The following is a 15,614-nucleotide window of genomic DNA, read 5'->3' on the forward strand; positions in this document are numbered from 1 at the left end:
AGATCCGGGAAAGGGAAGCTTAGATATGCCCAAGGGGACTGTGAAATCAAGAAGATATGAAGGATGGTGAGAAGTTGAGTGAAGATATGACTAAGTGATAATGCATGCAAGTGAAACAAGTGCAGGAATCAATCAAACTGAATGAAAATGAAGCAAGTGGAGAGAGTCATCGCAACGATGACCGTTAGTGCAAAAATTGGGTAATGCATGTGGCAATTGGGAAACTCAATAAAAAACTTAAAAAATCACTTCTACAAGCTAAGAAAAGTTAAAATGCAGTCGTCGTTCAACAAAACAATTGAAACAACACTCTCACAATCTAAACAAGCAAAAGCAGTAGAAAAAACTTCAAAAGGATAGGAAAGAAAAACTTACCCAGAAAAGTGTCGATGATCATGCTGAAGGTTCCTTGATCTCCTCAGGAATCCCAAAGATCCAAGATCAAATGTGGAAATGAGCTTTGGTTATGTTGATTAAATAGTTTTGGTCGATTTAGGGTTTATGATGCGAAGGCAAAAAATCAAGGAAAAGTGACACTTGTTGGTAGTTTCCAATAGTTTCCAAAATAGCTCAAGTGCCTCCTTCAGAATGCTAAAAATAGATACCTATCTTCTAGGGATGATTTTTCGCTTTTTGTTTTTTATTGATTTTTTGGGAAAAGATGGCATGCATTACCCAGAGAGATTGTGTAGTTTTGGGAAGGACTGGGAAACTCACCAGCTCATGAACTGAGCAGCTTGTGAGCAAGAGGCTTTTGCATAATTTAGGGGTTGAGTGGCTCTAGGCTTCCTCTCATGCTCTACATAGCTTTGCAGCTAAAGGGTGGATGTCAACTAGCTATGCGCAAATTTGGAGTTGAACGCTCACTATCAACTTGAAGTGCACAATTCTCGAGAGCAAGGTTTTTCCGTCAAGGATTGTGCAGTTCTCTTAGGCAAGCCCAGAACTGGGTGGTAACCAAGTTAAGAGATCATCTTGTCATTTAGGCAGTCAAACAAGTAAGAAAACACAAGCCATGATGCAAAGGATGAAGCACAATCAAAGCACAAGTACCTGGGTCAGTGCAAGATGAGTTGTTGTAGTTTACAAGGGAGGCTCCAAAACGAAGCATGGAAAAAAATTTGGAGGGTGGATGTAGCAACTACAATAGGACCCTATCTAAATTTTTTTATTTTTATAATATTTTATAAATAAATAATTTTCCAAGGAAGCCAAAACACAAAAAAATTCTAGAAACATTAATCAAAATACTTAATAAAATTTTGGAATTCAGGAGGTAAACCATTTTTAGCTCTTAATATAGTAAATAAGACCTAACTCCTAACCTCTTGACTACTTTCTCACTCTCACCTATCATCGGCGGAAGTTGGACCTAAAACACTTGCAAAAAAAATTTATTTATCTCCTTGACTCTTGACTTTGACCCTATCCTAACTCAACATTAAGTTGGAGTCAGAGTCAATAAAGTCATCAAAGTGTTTTGAAATAGTTCATGTCCTCTTGACTACCCAAATTGCAATTGTTCTAATTATGGATAAAAATTTTTTTTGTTAAAATGCCTTTTATTATTTTTCAATTCCCTATAATATTTTTTGGTAGATTAAGTCGTTAGTCTCATTTTCTTATAGGTTTTGAATAAAAAATTTCCATGAATTCAATCTTCACAACCTTGCCTCATATTTTGAAAAATGGTTGAACGTCCTTTAGCATTTATATGAAATTAAATACTTGTCATGTGAATCAAAGGTCCCAAATTTTGATATTTAATCAGATATTATCAAAGATTTTCCCATTCTGTGTGTTTAAAGTTTGTAATTTTTCATTAACGCCCGATCTCAACTATTCATTGAAACCACAATTTGGAACTCTAACATTCAACCAGAAGTAGTGTCATCATGCTCCATACCCTGTAAATTATGGTAAATTATGTTCCAAAGGTTTTTAATCATGGAATTAAAGGTTTTTAGATAGAGAAATTGATTTATTGATTTATTTATTTTATTTCACATGCAGGACATAAAAAGCGGAAAAAGAGAAAATCTACTGACTCAAGACAAGTGATCTAGCAAATTAAGGAAAGCCTTAAGGAAGTAGAAAATTTGGAACATGAGGACCACAATTTTAACCTCACTATTATCTCTGACGCCACTTTCAAAACCCAATATGCAAGTATGATGAAATGGGAAGAAATTTACAATTTCTTGAGGATAGAGAGTGGTTAAAGTTAGAGAATTCAAGTAAGGAGAAAAGTAGTCAATTTAAGAAGATTAAAAGAACAAAATGACACAAAATTACCACTAGGGCTAAAATATTTCCATATTATTATATGATAGCATGAATTTTCAAACATGTACACATTCCTACACACTTAGTTCTAGACAACAATAAAAATGTGATAGCATCCTCGAAGCCACAGATCCTTACAGCAATTTATAAGCCTAGTTCCCATAAGGTCTTCTTTACTACTCAACTTCAAGAAAATTTCTATAATACAGTTATGAAACAAAGTGGAAAGGATTATAATAAATTCATTGAATTTTGGTTGTGATAAGACAAATATGGATACAATCTTAAGTAGTCTAAGGATTATCTCGCTATCATTTTTTAAAATACCCTTTAGGTTTATCATCAAAATGTTGTCAATATTGTATGGAGAGAAGGACCCTAAACATTGCAATGTTTAGTGGATGTCTTTAATTCATAATATTTACCATGAGTCAAAAATTTTTAAATGGGATAACATTCTATCTCAAAACTTGACAAATTCCTAAAGTCATCGATGTTATCAACTCCAAGTTATGAACAAATGTTTTTATGTTTGCCTATCTTATGGGTTTTTTTTGCATCTATCCCTTTTCCTATTATGAAATGGAATTATCCCACTAACTAGTCATTATCCATTTAAAATTATGCTTCAGTTTTGTGGGAAAGTAATTAAAATTTTCATTTTTATGACATTTCTAATTATATAATGATCTGTTCACATGAGGTCATTTTTGGGAATGCTCCTGCAAGGAGTAGTCAAGACGTTAAAGAGGTGCTCAATCAAATAGGAGACTAGTTTGTTGAATAATTGTTGACCTACATGAGAAAATATGGATGTGAGATAGGTCCTTATGCATTTCAAAGATATATTCCTGAGAGAATTTCTCTTAGAGAGACATCGAAACAAATGACATTGAATGGTCAGGCACAAAAATTGAGTAAACTTCAAAAGAAATTCTATCCAAATTTTCCAATCAAATTTGCACAATAATCTTGAAGGACAAAGGACATGCATTCAAAGACGATGAAGAACTACAAAGTGTCTAGTTTTACCCATTACCTCATTAAGATTATAACCCTAGTGGAATAATAAATTATCATTATAAGGATGTGAGTTATATTAAAAATTTCACACATCAAAATCCTCCTTTTGATGATGTTTTTATAAACATTGATGGTTTTAATCAAGTAGTTGAAAGCGGAAATTTAAAGAGTAATAAGGAGAGAGCCAAACCTCAAGAGTTTAGAGAAAATAATTATGAAGAATTTCTAAAATATAAAAATCTCCATTCTTTTGTCTCTATTCAAGATTTAATATCTCTTGAATATTTGAAACATAAATTCAGTAAGATCCTTTCAGTGTCATCATCTACTTCTGAGAAATTTCAAGATATTAAAATTGAAAGTGTACCTAATGTTTATGTTACATCCGAGGAATCAACAAAATTAGATTCAAGCAAGGATTATAGTGCTAAAGAAAAGGAAAAAAAGAGTTAGATAATACAAAAGAACCTCACAGTTGCATAGGTTAAAGATCAAAAGAAATAAAAAACAAAGACTGTAGAAAAAATAATCAAACAAGGCTCTCCTCTAGAAGATATTATTGTCATTGACTCCCCTGAAGAAACTAGCTAACCAAATTCACAGTTCAAAAAATATCCTGATCAGATTGAGGAAATGGAAATTGATAAAAACAAGGATGAGAAAGAAACTTTGCATACAACATTGACAAATACTTCTACTAAAGAAAAGGAGTCATTACAACAATAGACAAAAGCTATTGATATTTGAGTACCAGAAGTATCTCCCAAAACCTCCATGATTCCCATTTCCATGAAAATTCCTTTGAGTTCTTTTCTTTTTAATCATGTTACTAAAATGGAACCAATGTATGAAAATATTACTTCTTTAACTAAATATTATTTTAATTCACGAACAAAATCATTTGTAAGAAGAACCAAAAAGTCGAAGTTTCACAATTTTGAAATAATTTCAAAATATAGTTGGCAAGCTACAAGTGACGTGAAAGACAAAGCTAAATAATCTTCAAAATCTCTTGGAGCCTTTGTTAAATATCAACAATATCAAGTCATTGAATGTGCATCAACATATGAAAACAAGCTTCAAAGAATCAAAGAGTTGGAAATAAAAAATAAAAGAGCAAAGCAGTCAGTGAGAAAAATTAGAAAACCCATTATGCATCCATTGTGGGAGGATTTGTTATTGAACGAGCCAATTTACGAAGTCAAATTCAAAGTAAATTGAATTATTCAGAGGTCAAGCATTCCCGACAAATTGAATAAAGTAGAAAATCATATGAAGATCAAAGCCATTTGTTGAAAGAAGAAGTCGAAAGGAATATTGAAGTTATGACTACAACATTAAAAGAACAATTTGAAACTCTTCAGTTTCAATTGAAAAAGAGTAATCATGATGAGAAAAGTAAAAATGTTTTCAAATAACATGCATTACAAGTCAATAAGATATTGTGGAAGGATCATGGTAAATTCTACAAATGAATGGCTAAAATTTGTAGATTTTATCAAGATAATTTGAATCTCGATGAAAGAATTAAAGCTTTGGTTGAGGAAGATAGAAATATTAAATAAATATTTACATTAATTCTTGAATGGGAGAAATAATTATAGCTTGCACAAATTCCCAAAACTTCCAAAACATATAGAAGACTGATGTAGGCTTCATTGAACCGGAGGGAATGAGAGGAAAACGAAATCCAAGTATGGACTAAGAAGGCCATTGCACGTTGTACTAGAGTATGGGAAGCTAGGATATATTTCATTGAAGATTTTGATCTATCACGATCCAAACCATTAAAAAAAGAAGTAGCCGACTCTCTAAGGCAACACAACAGTGGATGAAAAGGGAATAAGCAAAACCAAAATTTGGTCTTAACAAACCTTTGAGAAATTTCTGCAATTTCCTTATGAACAAATCCAGTTAATGTCAAAATTTGTTATTAAATATAGATAAAACGAAAAGGTTTATTCATAATTTGGTGTCAATGTACCATGTTAGCATAGTTCAATTTCAGCTAGTTCACTTCTGTATAGTTACTCAAGTATATAAACATTGGGAAATCTTTATCCAAGCAAATGTTCACATTTTCTAAATGTTGAAGATAAGGACTCTAAATATAAGGAGGAAGTTTGAAACAAATTACCATTTTTTGGGAAAAGATCCTATGATAAGGATAATATTTTATTTTTAGCACCATTTTGTATTAGAGAAAATCTTGATTATTTTCTATTTTTAGATGAACAAACAAACTTTATCTTATTTTGCTTTAGGATTTTTATGACTTCTTATTTTAGTGTAAAGGTCGATGAATTGTAAAAACTCAAGACTTGCATTTTATATTTAGATTTTATAGTGAAGGTTTTTTGAAGACCAAATTTAGAGTTGAATGTGTTCATGCATTATGTGGATGATATCATGTCACCATTTTAATTAATCCATGTATTCATATGGTACTCATTTTCTAACTTTGTTCATGTTTACCTATGAATGAATGTTGGGATATTCTGGTTAACATTTCTTAAGGCATGTTACAGTTTACTTTTTTTGTCAAAGGAAAATTGAGATATATTCTTTATCTATATTTCTATTATGAAGTCTGATATTCAAACAATATAATATTAATTTTCTCTTATTTTCGAGATAGGACTCCTTTCAAGTTTTTGTTCTCGTGTTTGCATGAAAATAAAAAGAAAAAATCTTAAACATATTCATTGGGATTTTAACTTAAAAGTTCTCCCAAACCATCTTGTGTGGTTAGCTGAACCCAGATTCCTGCCAAATTCAAACACACATAATATTTTATTTTAAATATTATGCTTGAATGAATTTCTTATCCCCCCACCCTCATCGTTGTTTGTTCCATTAGGTCAAATCTAACGTACATCTACAACAATTTGTATATTTTGTAGTTAATTGTAAATATTAATCTATGTCATATATTTTCCCTAAATTTTAGTTTCATTTAATTTAATTTAATTTTAATTTTAGTTTAAGTTAGAATAGGCAATAAACCATTGGTTCTAGAGAGTGTATAGCCATTTAAATGAAAAAGAGCCTAAATAGGACCTTGATCGGGCTAATACCAACTCGGACTTATTCCTCCTATCAAGAAAATGAAGTTTAAAGCCCTCTCTGTGTCTCACAGGTTATGTTCTCCACAATCGCGAGACCCACATGACTAGCTCTACAAAATGTTGCGAGGTTGGCTCGAAGAAAATAAGGATAGGTCTTTTCCACCCACGCATAAGTCCAAGGGAGGCTTACAAAACTACAGAAAGGTTATGGGATAAAGACACAGTGGAATAGAAAATAAAGAAGACTTGCAAACGAACTGATTAGACTAAAAATGGAAAGCATGTGGAGTCTCCATTTTTATGGTGTGTTTGGTTGCTTAAGATTCCCAAAAACACCTTCCTTGTAGTTTATTGCTTCCTACAAGGAGCATACAAACAAATGAGAGATGTTAGTGAGTGAAGATGGACTAGCAAAGCATTGAATAGAATGAAAATAATGCATGGAAAAAACTAAGTTAAAACTAAACAAAATAACACAAAACAAGGTTTTTGAGCAAAACAAATCAACAAGGAATAGGAAAATGATCCTCTTTATGGATTATTGGTGGTGGAAGAGTTACAATATATGTATGAAATATACTTGAAGAGAGTTTCTAGAGAAATGATACTCAATAGCTCTCAACAATGATTTCCCCTTTTCAATCTCTTTTGCAAGGTTTTTCTCTATCAAAGAAGCATATAAACTCTTTACAATGGTGGAATTCTCCTCACAATAATATGCTAGATTTCTTGGGAGCAATTTTGGGAGCATAAAATGCAAAAAATATATTTTTCAGCTCTCCATGAACTTGTATTTATATAATTTTTGAACACTCCTTTCCTCTTTTGACTCATCAATGTGTTTGTTTGCCTCATAAATGAAATGAGAGCTACCATCCTCTTCCATTAAGGCTTCTTGGGCCTCAAAGCTTTGATGTGCAACCTATCATGTCAAGAGGTGGAGTGTTTTTAGTGAAATTTTGCGTCCCGAGGTGCTAATTGGAGTTCTCGTGACCTTTATGACTATCAAAGGAATAGTTGTGATGTAGTTCACTTCTAGTTTTCGTGCACCCACAAGGGCTGCTCTTTTAATACCAACCTTAGGGAAGATTTTGATTTTTGCCATTCATAAGTTTTTTTAGTTGGAAACACAATCCATGTATGTGTTGATCACTAACTTTGAGTGTCTTCCGTTGTGTACATGTGAGTGCACCATTTTTGGTGACGACATTCGTGTCTCTCTCTCACCCATTTAACAATTACAATTATTTACAATGAGAGAAATATTAATCAGGGGATGTCACATGTAGACTGATTCAACACAATTACTCAAGGAAAACCATATCACCTAGAATTACGCACTCGTGTTTTGTAAGTGAACGAGATTTGGCTCCTGCTAGATATCTTTGGGTCATGAACCGTTATCCTATTTCCTTACATCATAAAGAGACAAAATCTCACCCGAAGAAAAAAAATATATATATATATATTAAAAAATCTAAATTTTACTATTTTACCAATCACAAAAACAACTCTACCAAGTTTTAGTATTTCATAAAAACTCCATTAATTTATAATAATAATATATTTTAAAATGTAAAAGATCGAAATAATGTATGAAACTTCTAGTTTATGGAAAGGGATTTGTATAAAAGTTTACGGAAATTTTTTATTTGAACTTATACATCTTATAAAGCACTACATGTTTCTTAGCAATTAAATCTATTTAAAGTGTAATATTTTATTTACATTTTTATAATATACAAAAACATAATCTTAAAAACTATCTTCATGAAAATAAATAGAATGATTATTTCCCAACATTTTCTAAAATCACGTACAATCAAAGCCTCATACATAAATAAGTAGAATGATCTTGTCCTTGCATTTTCTAAAATCATGTACAATCAAAGCCTCATACTGCATTATGTCACCTTTATTTGACCGAGCGATGTGAGAATGACATAAGGAGGAAAAGATTCTGAGGTGTCACATGGAATAGATAAAGAATTCCATGTGGATGAATAAAGAATTCCATGTGGATGAATATAATCATAGTTTTTATAAAGAATTCTATGTGGATCCATGTGGAATCTTTGCGAAGGTGCTTTTCATAAAGACCACCGACATAACTTTATGCCCGTTAATTTTGACCGCTGACCTTAACCTTTGGGTGGGTTGGACGGAAATTGTATTAAGGTGGGTGTACAACTCTAGAAAAGAAAAATAAAATATTTTAGCTGGCTGGTTGCCCCGCCATAATTTCACTTGTAACATTAGTAATGGTCCCCTAAGCAGTTTTTGATACTGTTGAATGTGGGACGATTTCCTTTTATTTTCCATATTGCTCATAATATTAATAATTATGCCCTCAGATTGTGTTGTTGATACTTTTCGAATATTTGGACGATTTCTTCTTATTTTCCATATCGCTCATACTATTAATAAATATGCCAACAGATTGTTGTCAGCTGAACATATGAAAGACCCTCTCTTATGCTCTTTGACAGCCTTTTGTTTCTTGAGATGTTATTGTGATCCTCATATCTTTCTCAGGATTCAATTCCGGACCTGGTCCCTTACTGAAAGCCCGGAGCTGATCGAATACCCTTCCGGGCCTGTGAATCGTAGGGTTTTTCTTACCATAGAAAAAAATGAGCATTCCTTCTTGTTTGGATTCACAATTTCTCTCTTGTAGCGATGTCATAGAAATTTTAATGGACAAAGTGTTTTGGGTTCCAATCCATTTCTATCAACACAACCGGTTGAATATCCCCCAACTCACAATACCCATCATCCCTCGATATGTAATTTTGTCGATATCTGCAACTCTGCAACCCCAGCCGGCCATTGTGGTCTTTCGAATCCGGTTTTAAAGGCCACATTCTGCAGTTCTAGTCGTAGAAATCATAGTCAGTCTCAAGGCTCGGACCCGTCTGACAAAAGGAAGCACAAAATGACTGAAAGGCAGCGGCGTAAAGACATGAATGCTCTCATGTCAATTCTCAGATCTTTGCTCCCAGAAGAAAATCTTAAGGTATGTATTTATTTGATCAATCACAAGGGTTTTCTGCATCAGATATGTCAACAGTACTCACTAGCTTTTAGGGTTTTCTGCATTCGAGACGTCAACTGTACTCACTAGGGTTTTATTTTAATGGAAGTTCTACCTCGTGCTGTATAGGGAAAACGTGCAGCGTCAGACCAGGTTCAGGAAGCTGTGAAATACGTTCAACATCTGCAGCGAAAAGTCGAAGACCTTTCGATAGAAAGAGATAAAATGAAGGCTAACTCTGATGATATTGGAAAATTTTCATTAGAGGATAAATTTTGCAGTAAAGGTCCGTCGATTGGAGGATCAGATGAGGAATTCCCTGCGGTGAAAATTAAATCTATAGGTTCAGATTATCAGGTCTTGACGAACACGTTCGAACATCAGATTGTGTATTCCGATCTACTTATGGCATTGGATGATGGTGGACTTGAAGTTGTGTGCGCAGCTTCTTCCGCCGTTAACAGCCGAGTCTATCATACCATATATACCAAGGTACTATATTCTTATACTATGTGGCAACAATCTTCTGCTGTGTTCTCTACCCAATATAAACATGTCTTTCTATGATTCTTTTACGATATTGCAGGTGTCTGATCTTAATATTTTTAACATCGACAACCTCTGCCAGAAACTTTGGCATTTGATAAGGACTAACCACACTCAAGATCAAGACTGACAGATGGTTGAAGCTCAAACCTGATGTTTTCTGCTGTACTGTCACTGTTTTGGTAGTACATTGGACTTTAGCAGATTTGATCTGTTCGGAATGCGTGGACCGTCCATGCAATCTGAAAGAATTTTTTAGGAGTGCATATTTCGTGATAGTACAAAGAAGATTTCTTAAAATGAATATTGAGTAATATTGGTGTTAAACCCTACAAAACATAATCATACCATTTTTCCAACTCAACGAATGCCCGGAGACAACTTTTGATGCATATTCCTTTTCTTTATAAATTTACAGGAAATTTCCATATGTATTATTTAATAACTAAAAAAAATAGAATATGTCATAGAGTTAAATTCCTTTACACCATATTGTCTGGCTATTTACATCAACCTGGACTGGTACAATCGACTCAAGGATTACACTTGCCACTCATGTTTATACTAGTTAATAGTCCAGTTCTTAAAGCCTATATGATGAGGTATTTTACTATATGGTATCGCAAATCATTAAATAGCGTTCATTATATAAAAAGGATATGAGCAAATGTTATGAATGTGTAATATTAAGAATGGCAATCCATCTTTGATTGTGTTCATATTATTTTAGTTACTCTTCAAGTCGAGGTTAACCCATGTACCTATCTTATCAAGTTCTTTTAGTTACTATTCAAGTCAAGGTTATTCAAGTCAAGGTTAACCTATGTACTTGTCTTACCATACACCATTATATGTACCATTATATGTAGGTAGATCTAAGCATCCAAATCTCCCGTAGCTCAATGTCTCTTCATGCATATTCTAGGCCAAATACACATTTTTCAAGCTAGCTATCCATTTCAAAGTGTTTTTTTTCAACCAATTTTCGTCTCAAATAAATATCAATAAAAAGTATTTTCTATGACGTTTTCAATTTAAGGTGATCAAGCTCATACTAATGAAAGTAACGAAAGATTCTTCATACACTTCCCACAATAATCTACTGAAATTTAGAATAGAATGGTTGGCTAGTGACCTCTCTCGTACTTGTTTCTTTATATTAAATTAGACATATACTATGAAATCCAAAACTACAATAGTTGAATAGCCAACTAGAGCTATATATGCTAAGGCTCTATATCCTATAGCTTTTTCAATGAAGGTCATTAATAGATTTCACATATAAAATGTCATGAGAAAATGTCATCGATTAATCAATACTATGAGTGAATAAGCTTATTACGGCTTAATAATATCCATAATAAAGTGATGGTTACATGTTTTTTTAAATGTATATTGGTTTGGTTAATAATAATAATAGTAATTATTATTATTATTATTTAGTTAAGTTTTATAAAAAAATTAATCTTGAAGATGTAAAATATATCATGAGATAAGTGTATTGATAGCTATAACATTTTACCAACTATTTAATTTATATGAGTGCACTAATATTTAGCACAATCTTAAGAATTTGAACATAATAAGCTTAAAGACCTTTTCAAGCAAGTAATATCAAAAGTGGAAACTCAAGATGGAGCATTCTCATAGCTATTTGTCACCCCTAAAATTGTTTGAAGTCCTAATGTAGACATCTTCCTTGGACACAAATTCACCTCTATACGCCCAATTCTTCCTAATCACAATAGAACATAAATACCAATATGAAACCCTCTAAATGAATAGAAATGTTGACAAATTTCAGATCTAAATATATGTACTCAAATAAGATCATAACTACCATTTAAATCCATATCATATTAAATACACATGATATGGATAAGAAAATCATATAAGAGAGACATTATATTAGACAAGTTTCATTACTCTTTTCTTACTACATATAGCATAAGTTGTTTCATGAGTATCTAACATGGTTGTAAATTATCTAGACTCGTTGATTTATTTTACATACTTTCTGTACATAAGAAGCTAATATGGATTAGAATTTTTATGACTCGTTCACAAACATACTCCTCGATTTCCCTTCAAGTGGGAGTGTTGGGTACATTTCACTTACTAGTCAAATTGGAATTTATTAGGGCCTACACTTTCACCATTATTAGAGTATATTCCATACATTATTAGAGGGATATATGAACACTTTTAATTCACTACTAGATAATTCTTATCAATTGGAACATTTTCTATTTTTAAGGTTTTCTATTTTTAGCAAGTTTGTTTCTACAAGGGGATGCCACCTATGATGACATGTGACACTGACTGGACATAGTGTAGACAATAATATTAATAGTTTTTATCCATTAATTTGAATTATCTCATGCCCAAGACTTGTTACAATGGGTATCCTTTTCCTTTCTACTTTGTAGCAAACTTTAAGAACCATTTTGTCTCTCCTCCCCTTGTTAGTTGACTTTTAGTCTTATTCTAGAATTTAACTAAGTTTCACTAGTTAGTTTTCCTCACGTGAGAGTTATTAATTAGTTCTAACTAATTTTTAACTCTAACTACTTCCAACTTAATGCATTTTAGCATATTTTTCTAATATTGGGTCTCCCTCGAACTTTGACTCGTTTTCGCCAAACAAAGGAGAATGTTTTTTGAGCTATACTAAGTTCATGCACTTGGAATTCACAACTTAATTAAAATTGGTTTCCCCCCCAAAAGATTTTTGTATTCCATTCATGTTCATCAACAACATATCATCAAATTTTATGAGTAATTTGAATTGTCTATGTTTATTAGTCCATTTTTCAGCATTTTTATTCTCTCTTCTTTTTATTTTTATTTTTCAAGTAGGTATTAGAGTATTTTCCAAACTTAGATCATGTGTTTGTGCTTAAAATCCAATTGTTCCAATCTCATCATACTTCATATAGATAAGGTAGAATTTCACAACCCATTCAAAATTCAACAAAACTAACTATTATTAGGATTTAAAAATTGATTGGATTGCAACATTTTTATTCAATTCTATCATATATGATGGCATGTCATTGAAAATTAATCACGAGAAACAAACGTTATATGAACCCCAATGTTGGTGATGTTGATCGTTGAACCTTACATGAACCCCAATGTTGGTGGTGTTGATTGTTGAACCTTACATGAACCCCAATGTTAGTGGTGTTGATTGTTCAAAGCCTATGTCATGTCCTTAATGTAAATATACCTCTCACTCAATCATAAACAATTGATCAAAGGTGCTAAGCTTTTTCTATCAAGTTTCGAGGCATAGATTAGAAAGTTTCATCAAAATTGTGTAGTGTTAGTTAATGTTCACAGTGAATCAAGGTGGAAATAAATGTTGAATGAATTAATGATTTTAATGACGTCCACGAGGCTGAGAAACCTAAGGGACCCAATGATTAACAATCTTAACTCATTTTCATATCCCTTTCGGTGTTGGATCTTCTGCTATGGATCTTGACTAGAAGGCTAACAATTTGATTGATCTTATGTTTGTCAAATAGATGGTGCATTGTGTCAACCTTTAGATTATTTTCATATTGAATGTGGATATCCTTATATGTTGCACATGCCATGACAGTGCCATTCTGTCTTCACCACACCCTTATCGTAAAAAATGCAAGTTCTCTCTTCCCAAACTTCCTTGGGAATCTTCCATCTACTAGTCTCACATATAAGGTGATGTCACCCTATCCTAATTTGTGCCACTAGCACCCTTTCTCTTCCTTCAATATCTGCTCCTAGATATGTTTTTTCACCATGGTCACAAGTTGGATTGAACTCTTTGATGTAGTATGCATTTTTACATCCGTTGTGATTGGTTGACATGGCAATCCTAAATTTTTCCATCACAATTTTTTTATTCTTTTGTTGGTGGTAGGGAATTCATGCAGCTTGATATTCCACTTACTCAACCACTTTTGGTTTTGCTTCATCCAAGTTTTCTTCCTACCCTTTAATCCCTCTTCCATAGCTATCTTGGGCGAACGTTGGTTATCCATTTTTCTACTCTTATTTAAATAGCTTATTAACCTGGTTATCGTTGTTGCCTCCAATGGAAAAGTACCTACTTTAGCTTAAATGAATTTGTACCGGACTATGGCTTTAACTTTGAGATTGCTAGTAATTAGTTGCTTCTGTATTCTTTCTAACTACCTCCAACGCCAGGTTGACATGCTACTTCCCTGTACTTTACAATTGTAAAGAACCACTGACGTAACCAACAAATCAAAAAGGGTTTTCTTGATTTTCCAACCCAAAGTTCAGCTTTTATACACCTCATTGAAGTAAGTATGAGGCTCTCCATCCTCCCTGAATTCTTTTCATCCTACAATTCTCCGAACTAAGCTCTTGGTGCAATTCAATCCCAAGATATTTGTGATTGAACAAGAGGAAAAGAATGAGATGACTATCATCATATAAGTGATGGTAGAACATTCATGATAGCACTAACTCACAATTACAACATTTAGTAACATGGATGATTTTACAATTCATGAAAAGTTCTTTTATATAGAAGTGTTTAGCAATTAGCTCGGCTTATTGTTTTTAAACTTTTAATCTTCATACTTAAGTGTAAAAATAGCCTATTTTACAAACATAACTATGGACTAATATTATAATCGATAATCGGTAGATAACCTATTTTATTCCATAACTTAATAGTGTACTTTTTATTATATAACTAAAAAATAATTATAAATAATTCATCCTTAACCCAAAAAAAAACCTATTTCTATATTAAAAATAAATATATATAAAATATATATATATATATATATATATATATATATATATATATATTATACATTTTGTAACTCATTTTATATTATTCATGAAATATATATATAAGACACTATGGCTACCGAGGTTTTATTGAAAATAACTGTGCTCCAGCTCCATTATCGAGCAACTATGTTCTCTACTGTAATAAATAGAACCAACCGTTACAAGGGAAGAAGGAAAGGTTGATGTTAGCTTACCTGCTTCAAAGACATGTATATCGGTTCAAAATGTGCATCAACACCATCATGTTATTGCGTAATTGGTCTAGTTGGTATACTTGGTCATGTTGGTCATGCTATTGCTTAATTGGTCTAGTTGGTCATGTTATTGCGTAATTGGTTTAGTTGGTATACTTGGTCATGTTGGTCATGCTATTGCTTAATTGGTCTAGTTGGTCATGTTATTGCGTAATTGGTCTAGAGCGTAACAGAGATAAGCGCTCTGAGTGTTGTCTTCTATATGCGCTCCTTCCGGTGGATATCATGGTGGTGGAGGTCGTTTTTTTTTTCTCAAGCAAACGAGGTATTCCTGTGGTGAGTTGGCAAGCTTAAGGAGAAGACCTCTACTCTTGTGAGAGGAAGACACCTTCCATGTGAGAGAACAGTGGCCAGCAGCAGTCTATTCGGCAACCATAACTGTGAACAAGGCCTGAGCCTATATTTTTTGATTGGTCACAACGGTCAGAAGTGAGCTTAGATTTTAGGAATATTTTGAATCTGTTAGTTAGAAGGAGAAGTCAAATAATTGATTTCTCTTGTGAAAACCAAATTCTAAAATATTTCTGGAATTTATAACAGACATAATCATTGAACTTTCAAATCTTAGATTTGTTAAGAAATAGA

The 15,614-nt window shown here is 32.6% G+C and overlaps 1 protein-coding gene across 1 annotated transcript in view; it reads left to right on the forward strand.

The window, feature by feature from the left end:
• Positions 1-10,087, forward strand: part of LOC149230267 (transcription factor bHLH36-like) — a 48,073-nt gene extending 37,986 nt beyond the window's left edge. Inside the window, exons 2-5 of the mRNA XM_089381255.1 lie at positions 8,913-8,983; positions 9,200-9,393; positions 9,541-9,903; positions 9,998-10,087. Coding sequence (XP_089237381.1) covers positions 8,913-8,983; positions 9,200-9,393; positions 9,541-9,903; positions 9,998-10,087 — 718 coding nt within the window. The remainder of the gene's footprint in view (positions 1-8,912; positions 8,984-9,199; positions 9,394-9,540; positions 9,904-9,997) is intronic.
• Positions 10,088-15,614: the final 5,527 nt, after the last annotated feature.

Source organism: Pinus tabuliformis, chromosome J, assembly GCF_031772625.1.
Source record: "Pinus tabuliformis cultivar Carrire ecotype Pingquan chromosome J, CPIR1, whole genome shotgun sequence".
NCBI lineage: Eukaryota > Viridiplantae > Streptophyta > Pinopsida > Pinales > Pinaceae > Pinus > Pinus tabuliformis.